Consider the following 23,963-nt stretch of genomic DNA (forward strand, 5'->3'; position numbering starts at 1 on the left):
CGGCAAGGGCGGCCCCGCGCGCACCACGCCCACCCAGGGCGCGCGGCCCGGCCGCCACAGACGAGACGCGCAGAGAGCAGGGACACACTTTATTAGCTACAGGGGCGCCCGAGGGGCAGGGCAGCGGCCCCGGGGGCGGGGAAGCGCTACAGCAGCCTGCGGAGCTCCTCGAAGTTGAGCAGGTTGTTGGCTGTCTCTGACCAGGCCGGGTGCGTCGCCCCATCCATCTCGGGAGCCAGGCTGTTGGTGCTGTCCAGAGCGTGGTTCGTACCCCCAATATCTGCATGGCATTCAGGGCACTTGCTCCTCTCCATCGCACCCCCACAGTCCCCAATCACATAGATATGCCCATTTTTGCACTTGAACCAGTGACCCCGTGGGTAGCCAATAGCACTGACAATCTGCACCCGCTCTGCTTCAGAGATCCCCAGCCCTGACACAGGCAGGGCCCTGCAGAGCCTCTCTAGTTTAGTCTTCACTACAGCCTCATCCTCATCTGTGAATTTCTTTGTCCCTTCCAGAATCTCACGTACACCGGCAATCTCTTCTGCAAGGGCTGGGGTTATCCTCCCACTTGCACCTTTGCACCTTGTCAAGAGGCTCAACAAGTAGGTCAGTCTCTGGATCTCAGCCTGCAGATCAGAGAGCTCCTGCCCTGTAAAACTGAGGCGTGGCTTATCCAGCCACTCCTGGACTTCATCCAGCCGCTTCCTCAGCCCTTTCCTCTCACTCGCATCAGTTTTGCTTATAGAATTGGTCAGATCAGCTAGACGTTCATAAAAGTTAAGCTGGTTCTCAATTAGTCCAATACTCTTTGTGGACAGAGCAGAGGCTCTTAGTTTATCCTCCAGCATAAGGTACTTAAGAGGTAGATTCCTCTGCAGAACAGCATTCTCTGCTAGTGCAGCCTGTAGTCTTTGTCTGCTAGATTCAATTTCCTGTACTGGGCCTTGGATTTTCTCTTTCACTCTCTCTATCTCATCCAGCCGCCTTTGCACAATGGTGCCATATCTCAAATTCTTTCTAACAGGTGTCTGACAGACTGGGCACACTTTCAGCTTGATGACATCATCGTCTTCATCCATATAATGATCAAGGCCTTGGGACTCAAAGACATGGCCACAGTCTTCAAGCTGTACAAATCGAGCATCTGGATCTTCCTCAAAGCCAAAAAAGATCTGGGTGACTTCTTCACGATCGCAGACAAGGCACTTCTGTGGGCAGGGCTCTCCACACAATCCAATACAAGGGTGTCCACAGTGCAGTAGTTTAGTACATGGTACATTGCAACGAGGCCTATTGCATGGTTCAGAGCAAAGATTGGTACACTGGTAGTGCTGACATCGCCACTCACATGGCTCTGCACATGGAAAACAGCGCTCTCCGCATTTCTTTTTACATCTGCTGTGAATGCAGTGGTTCTGACAGTCCAGCTGACATGGAGGGCATTCAGTAGTACAAGGCTGCTGACACTTATGGGAACAGACTAAGAAGCGCTTGCATGGGCTGTTACATGGCTTATGAAATCTTCCTTCAAAGCAGGTATGACAGGAACCTGGGCATACATGCCCACACTGCAGTGTGGCAGAACACTTGGTTTTACATTCCACAGGCATCCCATGTTTCATCTCCTCAGTGATCCAGCACTTTACTTTCTGGATGTGACCACATTTCAGTGCAACTGTAACCAGCTCAGGACACCTTGTAGTGCATTCCTGCCCACAGAATTTGTTGCACATGTGCCCACAGTTCAACTTTTTCTGACAAGGTTCTTGGCAAGAAAACTCAGTCTCTGGAATAGAGCATGGCACCATCTGTCGGTGGCCACACTTAGAAATAGTTTTCTCTACTTTAACCATGCAGTGTCCACAGGGCTCATAACACAATTGTGGACAGCGATGCCCATCTGTACAAAGCACCTTTTGACAAGGCTTCAGGCACTGATACTCTTTGTGTTGTGTGTCATATGGGTGGCATGCCCTTGTGCAAACATGTCCACAACTCAACCTAAATTCACAGGGACGACTACAGCCTCCTTCTGGGACTTTGCTGAAGTCTGCTGCAGTAGATACCAGCGTCTTGGTTTCAGGATGGTTTTGGCAGCAAAGCATCAATGAGCGGCCAATGTGGCCTTTCTCCCAGAGGGTGTGAATGATCTTGCTCCAGAGAGGAACCTTGCCAAGCATTCTCATATTTCCAATACAATACAACCCTTTCTTAGCTCTAGACAATGCTACACATATCCGATTAGAGATCTGCAAGAACCCTGATCTCTCCTCTTTGTTGCTCCGCACAAGCGACAGGAGGATAATATCATTCTCTTCGCCCTGGTATTTATCCACAACATGAACTTTCACACCAGCAAAGGTCTTGGCTGGCATGAGCTTGCGCAGACAGAAAAGCTGCCCAGTATAGGTAGTGAGAATGGTGATCTGAGAAGGTAGATAATCCTGACACAAGAAATACTTGCACAATTCCACTACAAACTGGGCCTCATGTGGATTCTGGTGGCTTTTCCCTTCCTGGATCTCTTGCTCAGGAAAGTCATGCTCCACAAAGAAGAGGTTAGATAAGACCCCCTGCAACAAAAGGAAAAAATATCAGAAGTAGAATTATATCTTCTCTCCCTACAACCTCTTCCCATGTCCCTGATTATCCCCTACCAAGAAGATTCTTTAGGAGAGGACTGCAATGTGGTTACTGCATACTTAGAGTAATTGCCTCTTAGACATCTAGATGCCTCTCATCAGAGGAGACTTTGAGCTGATTAGTGACATTTCCAGCAGTTACTCAGTAGTCATCAACTCCAGGGTTTTAGTGAGTTGTCTGCTCACTTGTTCAAAGCTTTCATTTGCCTTGGGTTAATGGGGGCCTTCATTTTTTTGCCTATTAACTGGAATTCTACCCATGGGAAATTCTTGGGCTGTTACACCAAAATTGCAGAGACTGCTTTTTTTTCAGGAAAGAACACTTTTCATGGATCACATGGAGATCTCTGGTTTTCCAACATGTCCATAGTTGCAATAACTGCTGTGTAATTTAATTCTGTGGTCACTTCTGTTGGTTGCTGTACTAGATGAGATGATGAAATTTTCATGGTTTTTGATATCTCAAGTTTGTTTTAAGGCCCGATAGGACCATAACATCCTCTAGAATAGCTTATCTCATAGGAGACCAAAGTTGTACCTTTTTTCCTGACTAAATAGCTATTTTTAACTACGGCATCTTCTACATAGACTTCATCTGTATTTGAAGATACAAAGAGGACACCTGCAACTTTCCCAAATAGGTTATTCTAGTAAATAATCATCCTTGCTATTAATTTTCTCCTGCCTGGCTTAAGCATTCTACTGTGGTTTTTGGTATACCTTTCTCATCCAGTTAAAGAGCTTTCAACTAATGAGTGCTGTCTTCTGATGGACAGAGCTAAGTAGACTAAGCTACTATAATCCTCTCTCTGTAACCACCTCTAATTCTTTGTCACAGTGTGTCCAGTTGTTTGGGTTCCAAAGATTCAAGACCTAGCTCAGACACAGCATTGCTGTGTAACTTTGGCTCAGAATTCTGAGGAAATTGTTAAGTTGTGACAGAGAGCTGTGTAAAAGCCTGCAGAACAGGGCTATGCAAGACAGGATAGGTAAAATTACAGAGACACAATTGTTACTAGTTCAAAGATAAAATAAGAACCAACATGGAAAGGTATAAAATCATAACTGGGGTGAGGCAGAGAAATAAGTATCAGAAAACAGGGACTTAGTGAAAGATGGAAAATCAGCAATATTAAAGAAGCAGCAGAGGCTGACCCTTCTTATTCTGAATGAGGCCTGGCTGCCTTACAAAGACACTTCAGGTATCTTATGGTGAGGCAAGCGTACCAATGTCCTGCTTAATAAATCATTAAATCCTAGCTGTTGGCTGTACACACTAGCCAACGATGATTGATTTATACTTTTAAGATGCCTAGATCCTGTTTACAGATTGTGTGTACAGGTAAAGGTGCCAAAACAAAAGAACCCAAATAATAAGTTACTTATCTTATGAGGGAGTTTCACAAATTATACTTTAAGTCTCATTTAAGATTTCTTCCTACTTTTCAATCACACACAATTATGTTAGCCCCTCTTCCTTTTTTGACTGTTCTTTTGAAGTCATCAATACTGGATCCATTTACAATGCTCACAATCATTAACAACGGACAAAGTTACAAGTTATTTGCCTAATTCTGTATGCCTTGTTTCCTTGATTTAAGTAGCAGTTTCATTAGCTGAACTTGATCTAAGTTAAAATCCTTAAATATTATTCTACAGAAACTTGTTTTAGCCAGTAACAGAGGACAAGAGGAAGTGCTTAGACTGATGAAAACTCACTTTTACGTTTTCATATTTCAGGACAGATGGATGGTTTTCCAGTTCCTGGTATATATGGGGACTGAGAAGCTGGGCAATTTCAGGACGCATGCGGTGCTGAAACAACAAAGCAGCTCTGTAACAGTCTTGAGGAAGAAGCACCATATTTCCCTGCCAAGAATCTGTTGTTTCACTGTAAATACACTGGCCAAATACAAGACAAGGGTGACTGCAGTAAGAATGAAGATGGCAACCCACCCACCAACTAGGTGAGTTTTTACAAAAGTACCTTCATGAAAATCATTTGGCAAGGCTGTTGCTGTAAGCATGGTGCTCTCAGCACAAATCTAAGGAGATCAGGGTTCTAGATAACAAAAACCTGCACCTTACTCTAACCACTACATGATCTCTTCTAGAGAATTTTAAATAGAAAACTGCTAGGATAAAATGCCTCAAAGACCACTATATCATTTATGGCAGTCTGAAAGCTCCTACCACTCTTCTCAGGATTGAATAGCACATCCTTTTCTTTTAGGCTGCTCTGTGAGCAGAAATATGAATTTAGACATATTGTAAATTTAAAGCAAGTAAAATGGTAAATGCAATAAGAATGTTCAAGAGCTGCTCCTCACCTGGTATTTCAGGCGGACAAAGGGAAAATTGACTTTCACCAGCCGTTCAAAGAGAGAAACTTCCAGATTGAAGTTCTTGGCCAGGTCGTACACATTGGCACTAGGCTGCAGCTGAAAGAGAAGAGATAGGAGCCCACTTTTTAGCACTTCTCCTAGGCAGTAGTAAGATCTTTCACTCATCACCTTTCCCTGCAACCCTGGTCCCCAGCTGAAAGGCAGAGACTGGATTTTTTGGAGAAGTGCTAAGTGTCAAGGTTAGGTACAGTCACAGCTAAACTGGATTCAAGTACATGTCATTTGTGATAGTTAAACTACAAGACAATTTTCATTAGGAGCTTTACTTCAGAACCATASGAAACAGGGCCAACAACATCTGTGGAAACTGGGAAGCTTTAAGGCTTGGCAACCTTTCACATTTGGTGTTTGGTGAAAAGGCACAGACATTACCTGCTGGTGATCACCAATGAGGATGAGATGCTGGCAAGCTTTACTCAGAGTAGTAATGGTGTGAGCCTCCAGCACTTCTGCTGCTTCTTCTACAATTACAATTCGTGGTGCCACTTTTTGCAAGATCTGACGGTATTTGGCAGCACCTGAGCAAGAAGAAAAGATAAGCTTTAGCAGAACATAATGACTTAGAGTTTTCAGGATGGGGAGTTCCACAACATTATGTCCTGAAAGTGACTAAGGGTCTTCCCAAGATTCCACAATCAAAGTCTCATCCTTTTGGGCTTTGAAGCAGAGCAATAGCAAGAACAGCTTCTATATGGAGAGGTATTGAGGAAGGCATGTGGGACTGGAGTCCTATGCCTTGTCCTTTTCCTAACCTTCTCTTCAAACAGAGGACACCTGTTCAACACACTGATCAACAAACAAATAATCTTTGGAGACACAATTTTGGGTTTCAGATTACAAGACTTATGCAACCCGCATTCACCAAAAGGTGATGTGGCGATAGCAGTGCAGGTATCAACTATGTTTAACTTAGACACGAGCAGTGAATCAAGAACAGAAACTGCTTACGCAGCTCACTGACAGCTTGTCTGCGATAGCCACACTTGCAAATGGAGTGAAACGTTAAGTGCACAGATTAATGTGGAGTCTGGCCCAGGCTGTTAAGCAGCGCTGGATACTAATCCTTTGGCAACAAGGTCCTTTTTACCATCACTGGATACAKTAGGATACTGGTTTGTTCCCCAACTGCCATGTACCTGTAGTTGTCATCCCCACAACTTGAGCCTCTTTGAGAATGCAGAGATCTTCCTGCAGCCTCAGTTCTGCCAGCCTCTCTGCTGCTGCCTGGTACTGCTGTTCATACTGCAGAATCCTCCGTCGAATAAAGCCCTGATACATCTGCAGCCAGTGCCTGAGAAGGAAGCACCATTAACACACACAAGGGGAGCAGGGCACTGATCTGCAAGTTTTGAGCAGAGTCAGTTCAAAACTTCCTGTGCGCCTTCTAAGGAAGGCAGGAAGACCACCTATACTCCATCCCCAACCCACACAGCAGAGATGACAGCACTGTCCTGCCAATATAGGACAAGTGAGATATCTTGCAGARAGAACCATGTTCAAATAATGAACCGTGCAGATATGGGTAGAAACACCTCAAATTGACAGGAGATTGCAAACTGAAACAGTCCTAGGAAACATTTGCCTTACAGACGCTGTAAAACTGTTTTGTCACCTGTAAAGCCTCCAGCGGGAGCTCAGGTCAAGTTGCCACACATCCTGAATAGTCTTGGCCTCCAACTCTGTCATTGCACTCAGTTTACGAAGCTCAACCTTCATCTTCTGTTTCATTTTCTTCTTCTGAGCAGCAGTTACCTACAGAACCAAGCCCCAAACAAGTTATAGCACCAAGTTCCTTCTATATTAGCATCCTCGTGTTATTCCTTCCAAACTCAAGCRGAGCCAGGGTATGCTACTGCATACTGTTACCTCCCACTGCATAGCCTTCTGCTGTGGTTGAGCTGTTCCTTCTTCCTGGTTCTCCAGTTTCATAGCCAGCAGCACACTGGCCAGTTCATGAACAGCCCTGTGCTCTTCTTCCTTCCTTCTTCGAGGCTTTACTGCCTCCTCATCCTCAATCACTCTGTCAGCTTGAATCAGGTCAGCCTCCTCTGAGATTTCCAGCAGCTCCTCTTCTGCTTCAGCTTCGTGCTCCTCTTCTCTTTCCTGCTGACCACCTGTGAAAGTCACTAGTTACATGCAGGCAGCTGCAGCCAAGTCTGGCAGAATCACAATGCAGCAGTCAGATCACCACGTGGAAATTAAGGTTAATCTTCTTTCCACTACCTTACAGTATCGTGCAGCTTTCAGCATTTGTTAAGTAGCAGTGTCTTTTCTTTAGCATGCATGCATTGCTTGGGCAGATAGAGGATGAGTTTCTTACCTGGATTCTCAGCCCCTACATTCTCTGCAGCACTCTGGGTGAAGACAGTTACACCAAGGCCCAGCCACTCCAGAATCATTGAGTGTTGTGAACCACTGCAGTAAAACTCTTCCTCATCCTAGCATAAAGGAAGATAAATCAGCCAGACCTATTGCAGTTCAGAGTCTTAGAATAATGTCAAAGCAACAATCTGCAGCAGCATACAATTAGGACAAGTGCCCTGCATGACATCCAGAGCTAGAAAGCCTGGGCAGGCTTAGATCTTCAGGAACAGCATCCCCCTTTCCCTTCAATTTAAGGGGCTTTCTTTTAGTCTCTTGTATTTTTAAACTGCACTAATTTGAAATTATCTTTATCAGTGTAAAGAAGCAAAATTTAAAGCTCTGACCAAAAACCAAAAGAAACAATGCTCCCTCCTCCATCCGCCCTGCAAAAAAAAAATCTTTTTAGAGACTATAATTAATTGGCATGGCTTGCCATTCATTCCCTCTCTTTCCTAGTAGCTGAGCAAAGCTGAAGAAAGTGTACTTGGGAACCTCAGTCTGATCTCCAAGAATGGCATAGGATTACAGCAAACAGACACCGGGACTACTTGACTCAGAAGGAGACCTTTCTTACCAGACTGTTCATCAGACTGTCCCAGTGCTGGGGGGCAATGCATGCTTCCAAGTGGCGCTCATGCAGCACTCCATATGTAGTGCACTCTAAGTGCTTTGCTCCTTCATGGAGCTTCTGCTCAGCCAGTTTCATCTGACTGGATATCTACTCGTAACAAAGAGAAGACAGGCATCATCACACTCAGATGAACAAAGTTCAGAAACAGCAGGACAAGAAACAAGGACAGAAGGGTTAAGAGGTTGATTTCAGTGTAAGACAAGGTGAAAGAGCATGTCTGGAGGAGGAAGTTTAATCAGCCACTCCAATGCACAGGCAACCCAGTTCCCTGTGGTCTCTGGCAAACTGCACGTACATTCACATAGGCCCTGCGAAGATGCAGTGGCAAGTTGCGTCGGAATTCACACTTCTTCCTCAGCTCCCTCAAGGTGAATTGTTTCAGGACCTCGCTGCTGCTTCTTCCCCCAACACGCACCATCCCATTTTTTTGGAATGTGTATATTCCTGGAATCAAACAGAAATATTAGTGCTGAAAAACCAAACTCTGTTTTCTAGAGTGGGTCAAGGAGTAGGGAGAATAGCATTTGACTACAAACTCTAAACAGGATTGATCTGACAGAAGCTTTCTTATTGTGCGACAGTGGGGATGGAGTCAGTAGTAAAAGCCATAAGGGCAAACTGTCATGCTCAGAAGTGGGACAGTTAGAACAAAGAGCAAATACAATAATTTCTGCCTCCCCCCCCCCCCGCATCAGACACTCTTACCTTCTAAGAATTGATCCAGTGCATGGTTAGTGTAACATACTACAAGGATGGGAGATTTCTGGATAGTGCTTTGCCACACATGCTCATTAGTCAAGAGAGCCTGAACAATCTTCAAACCCACATAGGTCTTCCCTGCGAAACAAGCTCAGAATCAGAAAAGGATAATCCACCCTCTACAGGGTGCCTTGAAACATAGGAATCAAAACAAGATACAAAGCTTCCTTGCAAATCTCACCTGTGCCAAGATCTTATCCCGGAGGTAGCTAGGTTACAATACGTAAACAAAGTAGCATGTAACTGCTGCTATCCTTTCTGGGCTGTAACTGAGCAAGTTGTGTTCAGTAAAAATGCTGCCTTTTGGTTAATAAACTAGGGTTAGATGCTGGCTCCATGTCTGAGAGTCAGCTGTACATAAAACATTCAGATACTAGAAGAGTAAAAGCAGTGAATACTTGCTGAGTTCAAGTACCACTTAGAATAGTTAAAATTCATCCACCTTCCCCACAACTGTGAGAGGACTTACATATGCCTGCAATCACCATTGCAATGCTTTGCAGACTTAGAAGACCAGAGCTGAACACTCCCAATGTTCTAACATGCTACAAAGACTAATAGAGCAGTTGCTCAGCTGGAGACACCATGGTATCTAAGGCAGTTGAAAACTTTTTCACCCCAAAACCTGGCCCAGGGTCTACAAGCAACTAGGTTGGTGATATCTGACTTAGAGGTATATTTGGGTATTTGAACATATTTTAACCTTCTTTCCCACAGCTCTGTCTAATTGGACTGCTCAGGCATCCACTAGGCACAAGTCTGGAGCTTTGGAGACACTACAGCTGACTTTCTCAGAGTTAGTCTTCATAACTGGGGGAGTCAAGTAGAATTTCTTGAATGATAAGAGATCTAAAAGAAATGTTTCTCACCAGTCCCAGGAGGTCCTTGGATAATTGCCAGCTCCTTGGTGAGTGCAAGACTCAGTGCCTGCATCTGAGATTCATCTAACCTCAAAGTTTCCATGGAAGGCCAGTGGTTGGAATCTAGAACGTTGATATTCTGCCTTCTCAAGCCATCAGGGTGCATCTCTTCATCTGTTGGAGGGTCTTCCATCAAAGGTGCAAAGTTGTAGGTAGTGCTCACCGTCAGGTATGTTGGCTCCTTCACACATGCATCGCATTCCACAATGTACTTCTGGAACGGAATATCTTCTTCACGGATTTCCTGTAACCCTTCCAATACATGCCGATAGGCCTCAAAGTAGGCAGTTGTCTCTACCATAAGGAAGGAGTCTGAGGGCTGAACCTCTGCCAACAGTGCCTGGCTTTGTGCATTAAAACATAGCTGCACAATCCCCTGGGCCAAATCTGCACTATCACGATTTGAGACAGTAGCAAACAGACATGTTTCAAAGTGATCTTTGGACATGCAGACCAGGGATCCATACAGCAACCGTTTGGAATTCTGCCATCGTACAAACTTCAATGGCTTTATGTCAAACTGGACCTTGTAAACAATACCGGATGAGGAGCAGAGGGGGGTAATAATACGTGTGTCAAAGTAGATCCTGATGTCATCAAATTTTTTCTTCCTCAAACCCTTGTCCTCAAAGCTCTGCAAAAGCTCCAGGATACCTTCCCTTAAAGGCCTTACAAAGTCTTCTCTCAGAAGCCGGAAATGAGTATCAAGATAAATGCTGGTGCTCTCATATCTTCCAGAAACAATATTGGGGCGTAGAAAGGGTTTCTCATCATGATGCAGCTCATTATATGTTGGATAAATGGTCATTGTACGATAGGTTTCTTCCTGACCATCAGCCTGAGGCTGCATAAGGGTATAGTTGTCTGCCCTCAATGTGCCTTCACGTCTCTTCTCCTGCAGGTACTGCGCAAGCATCTGGACTTTGTTTAGATTCTTCTCCATTTCTTCTGTGATGTCCACACCAGAAGCTCGCAGGGCATTTATGGATGCTGGCAAGACTGTCAAGAGAACAGAGATTTTCTGTACAGAGCTGGCTGGGAAAACGCTGATCAAGTCCTGAAGAAGTGAGATGATGTTACCAATATGCTCAGGGTATTGATGTCGTACAGCAGGGACTGCCTCAGTTGTCATGTCAGACACATACTGTGGCAAACAGACCTTGAGAAAGTTGGACTCTTTCACCACTCCAAGAAGCTGCTGGACACTTTGACGATCCATTCGGGAACTGCATGCTTTTCGAAGTACCTGACAGATGAGCTGAAGAAAAGTAGGTTTCATAGATGTTTGGGAAAGAAGTTCCTTCAGACCCAGACTGGAAGCAAGTGTGATGACAACTTCAGAAGGGTCTTTCTGTAGGAGACTTTCTAGAAATTTGTAGCCAATCCTTTTGGTTTGCTGAGGCTGCTCACCAAGCTGGGCACCACCTGGGGTAGGGTTCTGGTAGAAATGAGGATTCTCTCCAGGTTGCATCCTCCTTCCTCTACCTTCGTTTTCCTGCCCATTCCTCAGCCCTCTAGCTCCATCACGGGCTTGTCCACTCTGATGCTTCCTTTGCCTATCCTCATTTTCTTGCTTGTTCCAGGGCCCTCTGGCTCTCTCATGTGCTTGTCCTGCCAGATACCTCTTCACTCTACCTTCATTTACTTGCTCGTTCCAGGATCCTCTGGCTCTCTCAAATGCTTGTCCGGCCAGATACCTCTTCACTCTACCTTCATTTACTTGCTCATTCCAGGGCCCTCTGGCTCTCTCTTGTGCTTGTCCACCTTGATGCTTCCTTCCCCTTCCCTCATTCTCCTGTTCATTCCAATGTCCTGTGGATCCACTGTTGGCCTGTCCACCTTGGTTTCTTCTTCCGTGACTGAAGAACCGTCCTGTACCACCAAAGCTCTCCTCTCCTTGCCCAGGTAGAAAAGGGTAGTTATCTGCATGGGGGTTTTCCCCAGCCTGAGCTATTCTCCTGTGAGCATGGCCTGACCCATTATTTACTTGATTCCTGCCAGTTTGCGTAAAGCGATGATCAGCACGCCCTACAAAGAAAAGATATGGAGATACTACTTAATTACAGTGAACAATATTAACTTACCTCTCAATATAAGAGCTAAGTGTTTTGGCCTAGCAGTCAGCATATTTTTGACATCTTGCATCATAGAAAACCAAAAAGAAAACCAAAAAGAGGAGGAGGAAAAAAATAAATATTATTTCCCCAGGCCTTTATATTGGTGTTTCCTTGGTACTCTTTCTGACCAAGGAGGGGAAGCCATGTCTAGAGTTCCCTTATGCTGTTAAGTCTTGATGACACTAAGAAAATAACACCTTTTTCACAGGCCAGAAAGCAGAATTAAAAAAGACCAGAGAATTTTCCTACACTGGGCAAGATTTCCTCCAGAATTAGCTATCCTTCAAGTAATGAAAAAGTAGCAGCTGCTGGCTCAGACTTTCTTCAAGTAGCACAGGTAACACACAGACCTTCTGGACAATGCCAGACCCCTTACAGTATCAGAAGGCATACACTATATAGTTTTTATCAAGCCCTCAACTGGATACTCAGAGCAGCATTGGACACTAGCAGAATAAATTAGCAAAGAGATTGTTGCAATGCATCATCACTCTAAAGGCCCCAACCAGAACCTGGAGGGGGCAAATAAGGAAATGCAAGAATTTATACTTCAGAGGTAATTATTACTGCATGTACCCAAGTGAGGAAAGAATGAGTCACACTGTAGCACATCATTCCCCAGCTCTTCTGTGACCCACTGCCCTGTATTAACCACGCAGCTCTCACCTCTTTCACCAGTTCGGGGCTGCCAAGAACGAGGCTCCTGCCCGGCGCTGTCCATCGCTGGGGCCCCGGTGCTGCCTCCACCAGGCTCCCGCGGCTGCCCGGGGTAAGGGCGCCGCTCTTTGCTCCGGGCCCGAACCGCACCTGCACGGCGAGGAGAAAAGCGGCGCCGTCGTGCTCGGAGCTCACCCTCTCCTCTGTGCGGCGACCGCCGGCAAAGCCCCGCGCCGGCTCCGCTCCACGCCGGCCGGGCCTGCTCCGCCGCCGGCTGCGACAGCTCCGGCACGGCCCAGAGCTACCGCTGCCCTAAGTTTCACTTTCCAGTTCCCGGCGCGGCCGCGCCCAGCCGCGCCGCCCCCGGCCGCCGGGGCGGCGCCGGGACCTCGGCCCGGAACGAGGCGGGCGAGCGGCGCCCCGCGCTCCCCAGGGCGCGCTTCAGGAACAGGGCAGGCGCCCGCGGTTGACAGCCCCACCGGCGGCCCTCTGGACCCCCGGCCCTCTGGACCCCAGCCCCGGCGCCCCCGGCCCAGGACCCCCGGGAGCCCCGGCGCCCCCCGCAGGACTCCCGGCGTCCCCACCCGCAGGACCCCCGGCCCCAGCGCCCCCCGCCCCGGCCCTGGGACTCCTGGCGCCCCCTGCCCCGGGACCCGCGGGATCCCCGGCGTCCCCGCGGCCGCCGCCCCGCGAGCCGAGCGCGCCCGCTGCTTTCGGTTTCCTTTCCCCCCCGGGGAGGGCGGCGGGGCGGGGCTGCTCGCGGGCCGCCATCGCCCCGCCCACCAGCCTCTGGCCCGGGCGGCTCCGCGCACGCGCCGATGCCTCCGACCACGTGTTGGCACGCGACTTCCGGGGTGTAACTTCCGGCGCCTGGCGGCGGTGGCGGTCATGCTGCAGAGTCTGGGCCTCGTGGGGACTATTGTGGAGGGGGATGCGGCGCCCGAGGACCCTGAGTCTGAGGACTCTGAGGATGAGCAGGTGCGGCCGACCCAGGAGCGGAGTCAGGTTGCCTGGTCCTGGGAGCCAGGGTCCGCGGCCGGGTTGCATTGCATGAGGCTAGGCTGGGTTGGGTTGCAGGGGCTGGGCTGGGCTGGCCTGTTCGGTTCAGTGTGGCCTGCCTGGCCCGTGACCGCTGCTCACTGGGTGTCACTGTAGGGGCCGAGCCGCGTTGGGCTGCGGGGCCTCCCCCGCGGGGACTTCTGCAGCGCGTTCGTCTTCGGTGAGGTGGAGGCAGGCGGAGAGGGCACCTGGGCAGCAGCACTGCGCCAGCTCCGTGGCAAGGTGAGGACCAGGGGCAGGGAGTGGAGGCCGGGAGCCAGACCACTGTGCCCCACGCTCTTCCAGGCTTTTCTTATGGTTCCTTTCTTCTGGTTTCCTGCTTAGAGAGCAGCTACAACGCTGGACGAGAAGATTGAGAAAGTGAGACAGAAAAGGAAGATCCAGGTCAGGGACATTACCCTAGTGCTTCCTCTTACTGAAAGATTGGTATGGGTCTGGCTTGCCTTAGCTTCCCCTTTCAGAGGTACAGGCTCTGAAAGCATCCTGAGTGCCTGTGCCCAAGCCACAGCTCATCACCTTGACTGGGTTTGCAGACACACTTGATGGGTTGCTGAGCTGCTGAAAAATGAAGAATTGTTTATGCTTAATTTTTTATAAACCCATGCACTYGTGAATGGGCTCATAATTAAAAAAAAGCTCAGAAAAGATTGAAGTTTCTTTTTTATTCTTTTTAAACTGTTCATTTCATATCTCTTCCTAGGAGAAAGAAGCTAAACATGCAAAAGTGAAAGAAAAAGATGCGCAGACTGATGATAATCAAACCAAAGTGAGAGACAGTGAAGATTTTAATGGGGAGGAAGAAGAGGATGTGGAATCCCAGAACTCATTAGATGATGAAAGTATCTTCACTAAAGCAGGTATTAGCAGTACACAGAGAGGTAGACAAAAGCAAAGATCTGACAGACTATTGGCTCAGTGGAGAGAAGTCTCCAGTGAGACCTTGGTGGGAACGAGTAAGAATTTCTTAATTTGTGTTGCCTTGTGCACAGGCCTCTGTGATGCTACTTCTGATCTTGATCAAGCTTATTCTGAATTGTAGCTGTAGTACTTTATTCAGAGTTGTCCCTGAGAAAATAATTTGCTTGACGTTTTACTCTATTTTATGTCTGATATTATTTTCTGAGACCTCTCTATCAATGACTCATTAAGAGCAAAAAGTAGAAGAAGAGAGCAGGCACCATATCTTGTAAAGTGTTTAGCTGTGCTTATTAAATTCCCATTGCTTTTCTCTTTTTCTGCAGATACTCTCAAAGTGAAGGAAAGGAAGAGATGGAAAAATGCAGAAGTAGTAAGTGTTGGACAGAATGACACTAGATCATTCTCCAGCATTTCATCTAAAGTAATTTGATTTGGGTTAACAAACTGCGGGTCACAGAGCGACCCCGAAGGTTTTGTTTATGTGTTGCGTTGTTGCCTATGTTGTTCCAGTTTTGTTGTTGCTGTTTCTAGGAAGCAGAGAGTTTTTTTGAAGATGCCTCTCAATATGATGATAACTTGTCATTCCAGGACATGAATCTTTCACGACCTTTGTTAAAGGTATTTAGCCGTTTTACTTATTACATAAGTTACTGTAGATAATATACTGCTTTTCCTCCACCAGTCAGAACTGTCAAATTCTTCCTCTCTCTGCAGCCTCTCTGAACCGGAAATGTGAGATAGGGATGGTATGATAGTTAGCCTTCTAGGAGCTCTTATTTCAAAATTATAGAAACTGTTCTTTGATCTGCAATATATGTCAATGCTATCTTGAGTGAAACTTGTCTTTTTTATATAAGGAGGTTAACTGCTTTATCTCCTGTGTAGGCAATCACAGCTCTTGGCTTCAAGCAACCAACCCCAATTCAGAAGGCTTGTATCCCAGTGGGCCTTCTGGGGAAGGATATTTGTGCCTGTGCTGCTACTGGGACAGGTAGGAGTTGAGCAGGAGGTAGGAAAGATGGAGAATTAACTGTTCACAATAGCTTGGTAATTCTTCTTTTTCTTCTGTAGGTAAAACAGCTGCCTTCATCCTGCCTGTTCTTGAGCGCTTGATTTATAAACCTCGTCAGGCTCCAATAACACGAGTATTGGTTCTAGTGCCAACTCGAGAACTGGGTATTCAGGTGCACTCAGTTACAAAACAGCTGGCACAGTTCAGCAACATCACAACTTGCCTTGCTGTAGGTCAGTATTAAGTTGCTTACATGAACCATACATCTCACTGCAGATTGCTGTAGAGCACTTGGAATCCTGTGCTTTAAAGCTGGAGGCTGTACAGTTATTGCAGGCATGTTTTTAGTAGGTGTGCTATAGTTTCAATTCTCATTTTTTAATATTGTGCAATTCTGTTTTTTCTTATGATAAAGAAAAGCTGGTCATTTCTAATTGTGAATGTGGTGTTTGGAATTGTTTTCCAATTTTCAGAGTATTGGGGTTTATGTATTTATGTAATATTCTATTATATCCTGCTCAGGGAGTCAGTGGTCCGTGTTCGCTCTTTCAGGTGGCCTTGATGTGAAGACTCAGGAAGCAGCTCTACGTTCTGGGCCAGACATTCTTATCGCCACTCCTGGGCGGCTGATTGATCATCTCCATAACTGCCCCTCTTTCCACCTCAGCAGTGTTGAAGTGCTGATTTTGGATGAAGCAGATAGGTGGGTTGGGCAGAACAGTAATGAAAAATGAAGTGCTAGCTTCTGCTTCCCTTTCCCCAGGGAATAGGGTAATGTTTATTGCCGTAAGTAATAAGTCTTAGCTAGAAATAGTTCAAGCTGCCTTGCTGTATTTCGCTTGTGTAGGATGCTGGATGAATACTTTGAGGAGCAGATGAAGGAAGTAATCAGGTTATGCTCCAAACACCGTCAGACAATGCTCTTCTCTGCCACAATGACAGAGGAGGTAAGGCATGCTGCTGGGAAACATATTCAGGCAGAAAGCGGAATAGACAATTGTCTAGTAAATCTCTTACCTGAGAGTACATATTTTTCCTTATCTGTTTTGACAGGTGAAAGATTTGGCTTCTGTTTCTCTAAAAAATCCCATCCGAATTTTTGTGAACAGCAACACAGATGTTGCCCCTTTCCTGAGGCAGGAATTTATTCGGATCCGACCCAACCGAGAGGGGGACCGTGAGGCCATTGTATCAGGTTAGTGATGAGCAAGGAAAAGTTGGACCTCGTAGATTACTATGAAGCAGGCTGCTGATGAGACTTTCTTTCAGCTCTGCTGACACGAACCTTCCCTGATCACGTGATGCTTTTCACCCAGACCAAGAAGCAAGCTCACCGTATGCACATCTTACTTGGGCTGATGGGTCTACGGGTTGGGGAGCTCCATGGGAACCTCTCTCAGGCACAGCGGCTGGAGGCTCTCAGGTATTACCAGACTTAGCGAATACTCATAGGAAAAAAAGAATTTCAAAGGTGGCAGCTTCTGGGTAGAAGCGAATTGCTGCATTAATTGCCAATGTATTTGCTATCTCTGTTCAGGCGCTTTAAGGATGAGCAAATTGATATTCTGGTAGCTACAGATGTGGCTGCACGAGGACTTGACATTGAAGGTGTCAAAACGGTGAGTATTTGCAGTTACGAGCTTTGGAACCTTTAATGTTTTGTTGCTAACACTGCTTCTTTCATAGGTAATCAATTTTACCATGCCCAACACCACCAAACACTATGTGCATCGGGTGGGGCGGACAGCAAGAGCTGGCAGGGCTGGTCGATCAGTTTCACTTGTGGGTGAGGAAGAGCGTAAGATGCTAAAGGATATTGTGAAAACTGCCAAAACACCAGTGAAAGCCAGAACTCTTCCACAAGGTACGCACTCCACTGAGGTAGAAAAGAGGAGGGAGGCAGGCAGGGAATGTCATGATACAGAGGAAGGACACTAACATCTTGGAATAACCAGGAGATGCTGAATTGCAGGATGGACGTTGTGTGGGCTGCTTCTCACATTGTTTGTGCTGGATTTTTTTCAGATGTCATACTAAAATTCCGAGAGAAGATTGAGAATCTAGAGAAAGATGTCTATGCAGTTCTGTGCTTGGAGCGTGAGGAGCGTGAGATGCAGCAGTCAGAAGCCCAGGTGAGTTGTGGGTTTGGTGGTGTGTATGTGTCAGTGGGTGTGGGGTTTTTGTCTGTTTGTTAAGATGTTGATCTGGAGTGGATGGAGTGCTTAACAAGGTTGCTCTAATGTACTTAATTACTGTAGAAAGATTTTTCTTTAGCAACCATGAACTTACTGTTTGCCTGAATCTCTCAGATCAATAGAGCAAAGAAGCAGCTGGAGACAGGAAAGCAGGAGACTGTGAGTAAGGGTTTGGAACGAAGCTGGTTCCAGACCCGTGAGGAGAGAAAAAAAGAAAAATGTAAGTCATGAGGCTGCTAGCTATTTTAAATTCTATAGCAACTGGATTCTGTTGTGTTTTAAGATACTCTTCTTTATCCCATGTTTTTCTCTGTTTCTGTCCAGTGGCTAAAGCCCTGCAGGAATTTGACCTAGCATTACGAGGGAAAAAGAAAAGAAAAAAATTTATGCAGGATACCCAGAAGAAAGTCCAAATGACAGTGAGTAGATCTGTGGACAAGTGGGATGCTGGGGTGGATTGTCCTAGTTTCTGCTCAACAAAAGCTTACATCACTTTATACTTGCATTTTAACGTTTGCCAGCCAGAGGAGCGGTCACAGTTTGAAATCTTAAAATCTCAAATGTACGCTGAGCGGATGGCAAAAAGGAATCGCCGAGCAAAGCGAGCCCGAGCCTTGCCGGAAGAGGAACCAGCAGCAGCTCCAGCAGGTAGGGGAAGAGTTAAGGCAGTCAGCTGTAGGTCAGTTACTTTGTTACATATAGGTGAGATAAGCTAATTTGTGTAGTGGTAGGCACTACTTGCTTTCAAAGAATGGCTGCTGGTGCCAGTCAGGCTTCTGTTGCAGAACATCATTGTTTTTTTTCTGCTGGTTGCACTGGTTGYAGTGGTCAAGGCTACTAGGTTCTAGTAAACAGGATAACCTTTGGTCTCCTCCTTACAGCCAAAGTTCTCACTGTTGTCTCCGTTTTGTGTTAGGCCCTAAGCAAAGGAAAAAGCTGTCTGTGTTTGATGAAGAGCTTACCAACACAAGCAGGAAGGCCCTGAAGCAGTATCGTGCAGGGTAATACATCTTAATAGCAATGGATTTTCTGGGGAATGCTTTCTCTGATCATRGGGAGAAGGGAGAATCATGCCCTCTGGTTTTCTCATGGGCAGAATATCTTGCAAGTACCTGTGGCATGGTAAAACAGCTTTCATTAACCCTTTCTACTGTCAGAAGCATGTCTGGAATAGCAAGCCACTCATTTTGACTGAGGTTAGATCGGTACCAGGCAAATACTGAATCCTAACGTATGAACAGAAACTACCTGCTACTACTCTTTGTCCCTGTGAATAGTAGGAGCCTCAGAGCTATAGATCAGCAGTGATGTACTTCTACTGTTGTGTTTTGGTTTTTTCCCCTCTCTTACAAAGTCCATCATTCGAAGATCGGAAGCGCTTGGGTTTGGCACAGCGCAGGAAAGGAGGAAACTTCAAATCTAAATACAGGTAAAGCTCTCAACTTTATTCAAGAATTATTCCTGCTTTCTCTTTCCTTTTACCCTGCTTATTTAAAGAGCTGTTGCCAAAAGCTATTGATTCGTGTTGCAGCAGCTTGCCCTACTACCRCAGGTCTGATGCTTGGGGCAGTCAAGGATACTGCCTTTAAGACTATGTTCCTAGGTTTCTAATTGGGAGGTGTTTTCTAGAAAGTCTGTTCAGTGCTGTTTCATATCTGTCAGCTGTGATGGAATATGATTTCAGGAACTCTCTCTTTCAGGTACAAGAGAAAATAAGAACGTTTTTGCCAAGCAGATAACTTGAACAAGCACGTATTCCAGACACACTCTACAGCGGCCTGGATTTCTTTCTACTGTGAGGTGTAGCAACTTCAGTGAAATTGAACTTTTTTTTTTATTTATTCTGGAATAGCTCAGAGATGTTCATAAATTCCTGGCAAAGACTCATATGTAAAAATTACATCTTTACCAACCTGTGCAATAAAGGACTGTAGGGTTGTTTGTTACCCCTCCCCCCCCCACCCCAGTATCTTATAGGATTCCTAGAGCAACGGAGGGAGCTGGGGTACATTACATCTTTGTCTGACTCATGTAAATCAAGTTGCTGTCTTGATGCAAAAATTGGATAATATTTAGTGCTTTGCCTTTGTACTGTTGTGATCCATRTTACTTAACATGGCTGGAAAGGATTTGTATGGTTTTGAAGTGGAGAAAAAAAATTGAGGCAACAATCACAATGTTTAGATGTACCTCCAGGAGCATGCTATTGGAAGAAAAGATGATCTCAAAGGGGGAGAGGCAGACAGCTTCCTCCTGCCTGAAATGAAAGCAGCTATAGATGATGCAGCAAGAATCCAAGCCTGCAGCCAGAATACAGGCTGCTTTACAGTATTGTGTGCAATTAATGACAGGTTTGTTTATTCTGGCCTATATATTCTTGAACCAAAAGCAGTGCARTTCCAGTTATCAAGAACAGGCTGGCTTGAATATGATCACTATTAATGTAAATAGTACTGTACTTACTCTGCTTTGCATAAGGCAGGGGAAAGTAGTCTGATTCGTAACTTCTAATTTCATAACCATGTTAAGTTAAAAATATATATAGTCTTCATATCCTTACAGATTCTTTCTCACTGGCTAAATTTCATTGATACACCTTAGTTCTTAAAAAGGGCACGGGTCAATAAGAACTAGTTCTTTAACTTCTGAGCTGCCTATACAAATAGAGCCTTTCCCTTTAAACCTGCCCTTTCATGTGATAGAATTGCAGTACTGAAAAGGAACAGTTGCATCCCTAAAACACAGCAGCACAACAGTGACTTCACTTAGAGTTTTCCAACTTTATTAAAAAGGGCAAGTTTTGCAGGCAGTAAATAGAAAATATACATAACAAAGTTCAGACAGGTGGTACTGCTCAGTATATTCCCTTAACCAGTCTTCTCACAGTTCATAAGTACATTATAGAACATTCTATGGCCTTGGTGGGCGCATGCCAGGTGGAGGGGGTCCTAGGAGTAAAGAAAATGAGTTTTGAATATTGAATATTTAGCTTGAATAGGAAGAGGACAAAGGTGAAGCAAAGCTAAACCAGGAAGAGTTTTTTTCCCTATGCTCAAAGCAGCCTAGAGATGTCATTGGGGCATGGAGGCATCTACGAGCAACTAGTACAGCTAGAGTGCCACTGAAGCATACCATGCTTCAACTATGTCTTTCTTAGTATTATGGCTTCTTATAGCTTCTAGGCATTTAGAGTAACTTCTGCTCACCTCTCATTCCTGGGGGTGGTGGTCTCATGCCTGGTGGAGGCATTCCCATAGGAGCACCACGGCCAGGTGGCATTCCCATAGGTGGGCCCATAGGTGGTCTCATGCCTGGAGGAGGTCCCATCATTCCTTAAGACAAAGAAAGGACAAGTATCAAACTGCTAGAGCATGGTCTGCGCCTCTAACAGACAGGTCAGCCTTAACAGGGAAGGCATCTGTGTTTGCTAAGAAACAAAGCCTTCACCATGGTACTTGCTTTCCGTTTCTTTGTTTCCTAGGATTTTGTCTATAAATCCAGTTCCGTATTAAAGGCATAAGCCAGATTTCAGAATAGTCCTCCTTTAACACCAACGCTTCATCAGACTCAGATCACCAAATCAGTTTTCGCTACCAATCCAGCCAAATATTATGGGCCCTTTGCTGTCCCAGTCATATAAACCACTTCCTACCTGGAGGAGGTGCTCCTCTACTCATGGGTGGGGGTGGACCCCCACGTCCTGGTGTGTACTGAGTTGGGGCTCCCGCTATGCTAGCGGTGGCTGCTGCAGCAGCAGCTGCAACTGTTCCACGGCCCTGAGGTGTCATCACCTACGAACAAAACCAAAACAAACAAAAAAAAAACTCAACAACAACAACAAAAACCCATTAAGTAGTTCACAGAGAAGTATTACCTCTGCTTTACGTCATCAACAAAACAAATAAGCACGATTTACTTCTGAAGAAGTCTGTTAAGCAGGGGCCAGGATAGTTTAGATAATGCTACAAACCTATAATACAATTTCCTTAATACCGCTTGAATTCTGTCCTTTTTAAGCCTTTTCTTTCAGCATGTAAGTTATTTATTTCCTAGTGGAAGCTAGTACCAAAAAAAAAAACAAACAAACAAACAAAAAAAAATTCATTTGTCTCAAATGCGCTGAAATCAGAATCTGAGATTGCAGTTGTTTCATTGCATCAACTTCTAGCATCGTATTGGCACCAAGACGAAAAAGCCACCCCAGAATGTATCAGTTAAGTCCTTTTTAATTGGCTGAAGCACCTCACCTGCTGGGATGGTCCTCCTACTCCTCTGACGGGGCCAGCTAATCCTGCTGGAGCTTGTGGCATGGGTGCACCAGCTGGTACTCCTCTCCCAGCTGCTCTCCCAACTCCAGGTCCTCCGGCAGCTCCAGCAAGAGGTACCCGGGCAATTCCAGTCTGAAAATGACAGCACCCCCACCCCCAAAAATGGTTAGCAAAGTCTCTTGGTCCTAGGGGTCCCCACAGCCCTCCTTTGTCCAGTGATTCCAAGACAACAAACAAACTGAAACCTCCTGCAGTGAAATTCATTGGATTCAGATTCACAACAGCATCTGAAAGTCTAGAAGAAGGCTGTAGTAACAGTCTCCTGCAAGGGAGCAAATTTATCAAGCATCCCTTCCCTTTCTTTTTATTCTGTGCTCGTTCTCCTTACATCTTTAGGAGGTGGCCCTTCAACTGTCATGGACACTAGGTTTTCTCCTCGTAGCAACACTAGGCCAAGGACCCGTTTTTCTTCCCGCTCTGGCTGTTTTGAATTCTTAGGTCTAATAGGAGAAAAAAAAAATATTACAAGACAGAAGGAAAAGTATCATGCTGCTCTTCAAACCCATAATAAAATGTTTGGCCAGACTACAGAACCTGCCATAAGAACTACGCTTCTTTATGCCCCAAACTAAGAACAAAAAAGAAGTTCAAAAGCAAACGTCTACTGTCTCCATGAAATTTCTTCCATAATGCTTACCTTTTATACCAACTAACTTGGTATCACTTAAAAGTATATTTTGGCTATTAAGCAACAATTGAAACAAAAGTGAAACAGTATTTTGGAAAGATGAAATAGGAACAAAACAGTTCCCCATTAGCTTTACTGAGTTTTGAAACATAAGGCTAAAATCTTTTCTACATCTCTGCAAAAACTCATAACAGATGTCCACCCCAGACACTGCATGCTAGCCCCTGGTCCAGGATGGGCCTCACAGAATCAGAGCAGGTGGTGAAAGACCCGAGGGGCCCGGGCGCGAGCGCCTCACCATGGGGGTGCGGGGAGGTCCAGTGGCCTCCCGGGGCTGGGTGGCCGGGAAGGGCTGGTCGCGCTCGTCGCCCCCTCCCCCCCCGCTCCGGCGCACCGCGCTCCCCCGCGCTCACTTGATCTTGCGGAACTCGTCGCAGTCACAGAGGATGAGGTTCATGTGCTTGTCGAAGGCCTTGAAGGTGCCGATGAAGACGCGCCCGTCCTGCAGGATGCACCGCATGCGGTAGTCGATGTGCTGCAGCATCTTACTGCTCTTTCCCACCGTCTGGAAGAGAACCACCGTTACACCGCGGAGCGGGTCCTCCGCGCGGCCGGGGCCGGGGCCGGGCCCGGGGCCGGGGCCGCCTGCGCTCACCATGGCTGCGGCTCCCAGTGCCTGCTCCTTCCCGCCACCGCCCGCCTCGCGAACACGGCCGCCTAGACCGGAAGTGCCCTCAGCGCAGCCCTACTTCCGCTCGCAGCTGCTTGGCGCTTCCCGCGCACGACCTCTTCCGGCGCGGCGTGGGACGTACTTCCGGCGGAGCGGCATTGGCGGGCTGTGATGGGCGGTGCGGGCCGCTGCTCGCGCGGAGGGCGGGCGCTGTGGTCTTGAGGCGCAGCGGCGCTGGACGAGGCGAGGGYGCCGCCGCCGCCTCCTCGCGGGGTGATGCCGCGGGGCGGTGACCTCGCGCGGCTCTTCGGCAGCTGCGGCTCCAAGTAGGAGCCGAGCGCCGGCGCGGGTGGAGCTGCTGGCGCCGCGGTGCCCGGGCCGGGACCGGTCGGAGGGACGATCGCTGCGCAGGGGCGCGGGGGCGGGAAGGTGCTCTGGCCGCAGCAGCACTCGGGTAGCTAGAGGTGCTCTGTGGCCGTGACCACAAAGCATTTTGGTTCAACAGAACAAAAGCCAAACAGCCACTTTCCCCTGAAATAACGTTAACGTCACGAAACAAAGAACACAGAACGAAGAATCACGTTAAACAAACTGGGAGCTAGAAATAAAACATTTGCAGCAACACAGTGACTAATGATTATACTGTAGCCTT

At 46.7% G+C, this 23,963-nt stretch overlaps 3 protein-coding genes and 1 long non-coding RNA gene across 5 annotated transcripts; 2 read left to right on the forward strand and 2 right to left on the reverse strand.

The window, feature by feature from the left end:
* Nucleotides 1-72: 72 nt before the first annotated feature.
* ZNFX1 (zinc finger NFX1-type containing 1) lies at nt 73-12,726 on the reverse strand. Of its 2 annotated transcripts, XM_085316100.1 has the most exons (13): nt 12,511-12,726; nt 9,677-11,755; nt 8,754-8,885; nt 8,344-8,492; nt 7,992-8,135; nt 7,374-7,491; nt 6,920-7,167; nt 6,666-6,805; nt 6,190-6,344; nt 5,426-5,571; nt 4,979-5,089; nt 4,368-4,463; nt 73-2,579 (listed from the first exon to the last, which is right to left on the reverse strand). In XM_085316100.1, the coding sequence occupies exons 1-13, from the start codon at nt 12,563-12,565 to the stop codon at nt 147-149; spliced, it is 6,006 nt and encodes a 2,001-aa protein (XP_085172226.1). In that variant the 5' UTR covers nt 12,566-12,726; the 3' UTR covers nt 73-146. The 2 variants fall into 2 exon arrangements, with proteins under 2 accessions (XP_085172226.1, XP_085172227.1); XM_085316101.1 differs by lacking the exon at nt 7,992-8,135.
* LOC146589530 (uncharacterized) lies at nt 174-12,311 on the forward strand. The gene is made up of 3 exons (XR_014897159.1): nt 174-263; nt 4,389-4,615; nt 12,053-12,311. It is a non-coding gene; the product is annotated as an uncharacterized LOC146589530 (long non-coding RNA).
* A 622-nt stretch (nt 12,727-13,348) lies between the features above and the next one.
* On the forward strand, nt 13,349-21,211 carry DDX27 (DEAD-box helicase 27). Its single transcript, XM_085316103.1, has 21 exons — nt 13,349-13,479; nt 13,657-13,782; nt 13,885-13,944; nt 14,261-14,417; nt 14,802-14,848; nt 15,010-15,096; nt 15,364-15,469; nt 15,550-15,723; nt 16,043-16,193; nt 16,338-16,437; nt 16,544-16,685; nt 16,760-16,913; nt 17,028-17,109; nt 17,177-17,354; nt 17,516-17,622; nt 17,800-17,905; nt 18,010-18,104; nt 18,207-18,333; nt 18,602-18,686; nt 19,040-19,114; nt 19,386-21,211. The coding sequence occupies exons 1-21, from the start codon at nt 13,390-13,392 to the stop codon at nt 19,399-19,401; spliced, it is 2,265 nt and encodes a 754-aa protein (XP_085172229.1). The 5' UTR covers nt 13,349-13,389; the 3' UTR covers nt 19,402-21,211.
* Nucleotides 20,446-23,400, reverse strand: SNRPB (small nuclear ribonucleoprotein polypeptides B and B1). Its single transcript, XM_085316104.1, has 7 exons — nt 23,297-23,400; nt 23,055-23,206; nt 22,342-22,453; nt 21,933-22,085; nt 21,338-21,476; nt 20,892-21,017; nt 20,446-20,633 (listed from the first exon to the last, which is right to left on the reverse strand). The coding sequence occupies exons 1-7, from the start codon at nt 23,297-23,299 to the stop codon at nt 20,596-20,598; spliced, it is 723 nt and encodes a 240-aa protein (XP_085172230.1). The 5' UTR covers nt 23,300-23,400; the 3' UTR covers nt 20,446-20,595.
* Between the last annotated feature and the right edge of the window lie 563 nt (nt 23,401-23,963).

This window comes from Rhea americana, unplaced genomic scaffold (genome assembly GCF_003343005.1).
Source record: "Rhea americana isolate MKP2758 unplaced genomic scaffold, rheAme1 scaffold_450, whole genome shotgun sequence".
Lineage (NCBI taxonomy): Eukaryota > Metazoa > Chordata > Aves > Rheiformes > Rheidae > Rhea > Rhea americana.

Bases quoted from the DNA above. Each gene is read 5' to 3' on its own strand.
- ZNFX1 (XM_085316100.1), bottom strand. From the start codon at position 12,565: ATGGACAGCGCCGGGCAGGAGCCTCGTTCTTGGCAGCCCCGAACTGGT. The intron at 8,493-8,753 runs GTAAGAGTGTCT...GTTTGATTCCAG, and splicing joins ACTGGATCAATTCTTAGAAG to GAATATACACATTCCAAAAA. The intron at 5,572-6,189 runs GTACATGGCAGT...CTTCTTGCTCAG, and splicing joins TGTGGGGATGACAACTACAG to GTGCTGCCAAATACCGTCAG.
- DDX27 (XM_085316103.1), top strand. From the start codon at position 13,390: ATGCTGCAGAGTCTGGGCCTCGTGGGGACTATTGTGGAGGGGGATGCG. The intron at 17,110-17,176 runs GTGAGTATTTGC...CTTCTTTCATAG, and splicing joins ACATTGAAGGTGTCAAAACG to GTAATCAATTTTACCATGCC. The intron at 17,623-17,799 runs GTGAGTTGTGGG...TGAATCTCTCAG, and splicing joins TGCAGCAGTCAGAAGCCCAG to ATCAATAGAGCAAAGAAGCA.
- SNRPB (XM_085316104.1), bottom strand. The intron at 22,086-22,341 runs GTAAGGAGAACG...TGTCATTTTCAG, and splicing joins AAGGGCCACCTCCTAAAGAT to ACTGGAATTGCCCGGGTACC. The intron at 20,634-20,891 runs GTGAGCAGAAGT...CTTTACTCCTAG, and splicing joins ACCACCCCCAGGAATGAGAG to GACCCCCTCCACCTGGCATG.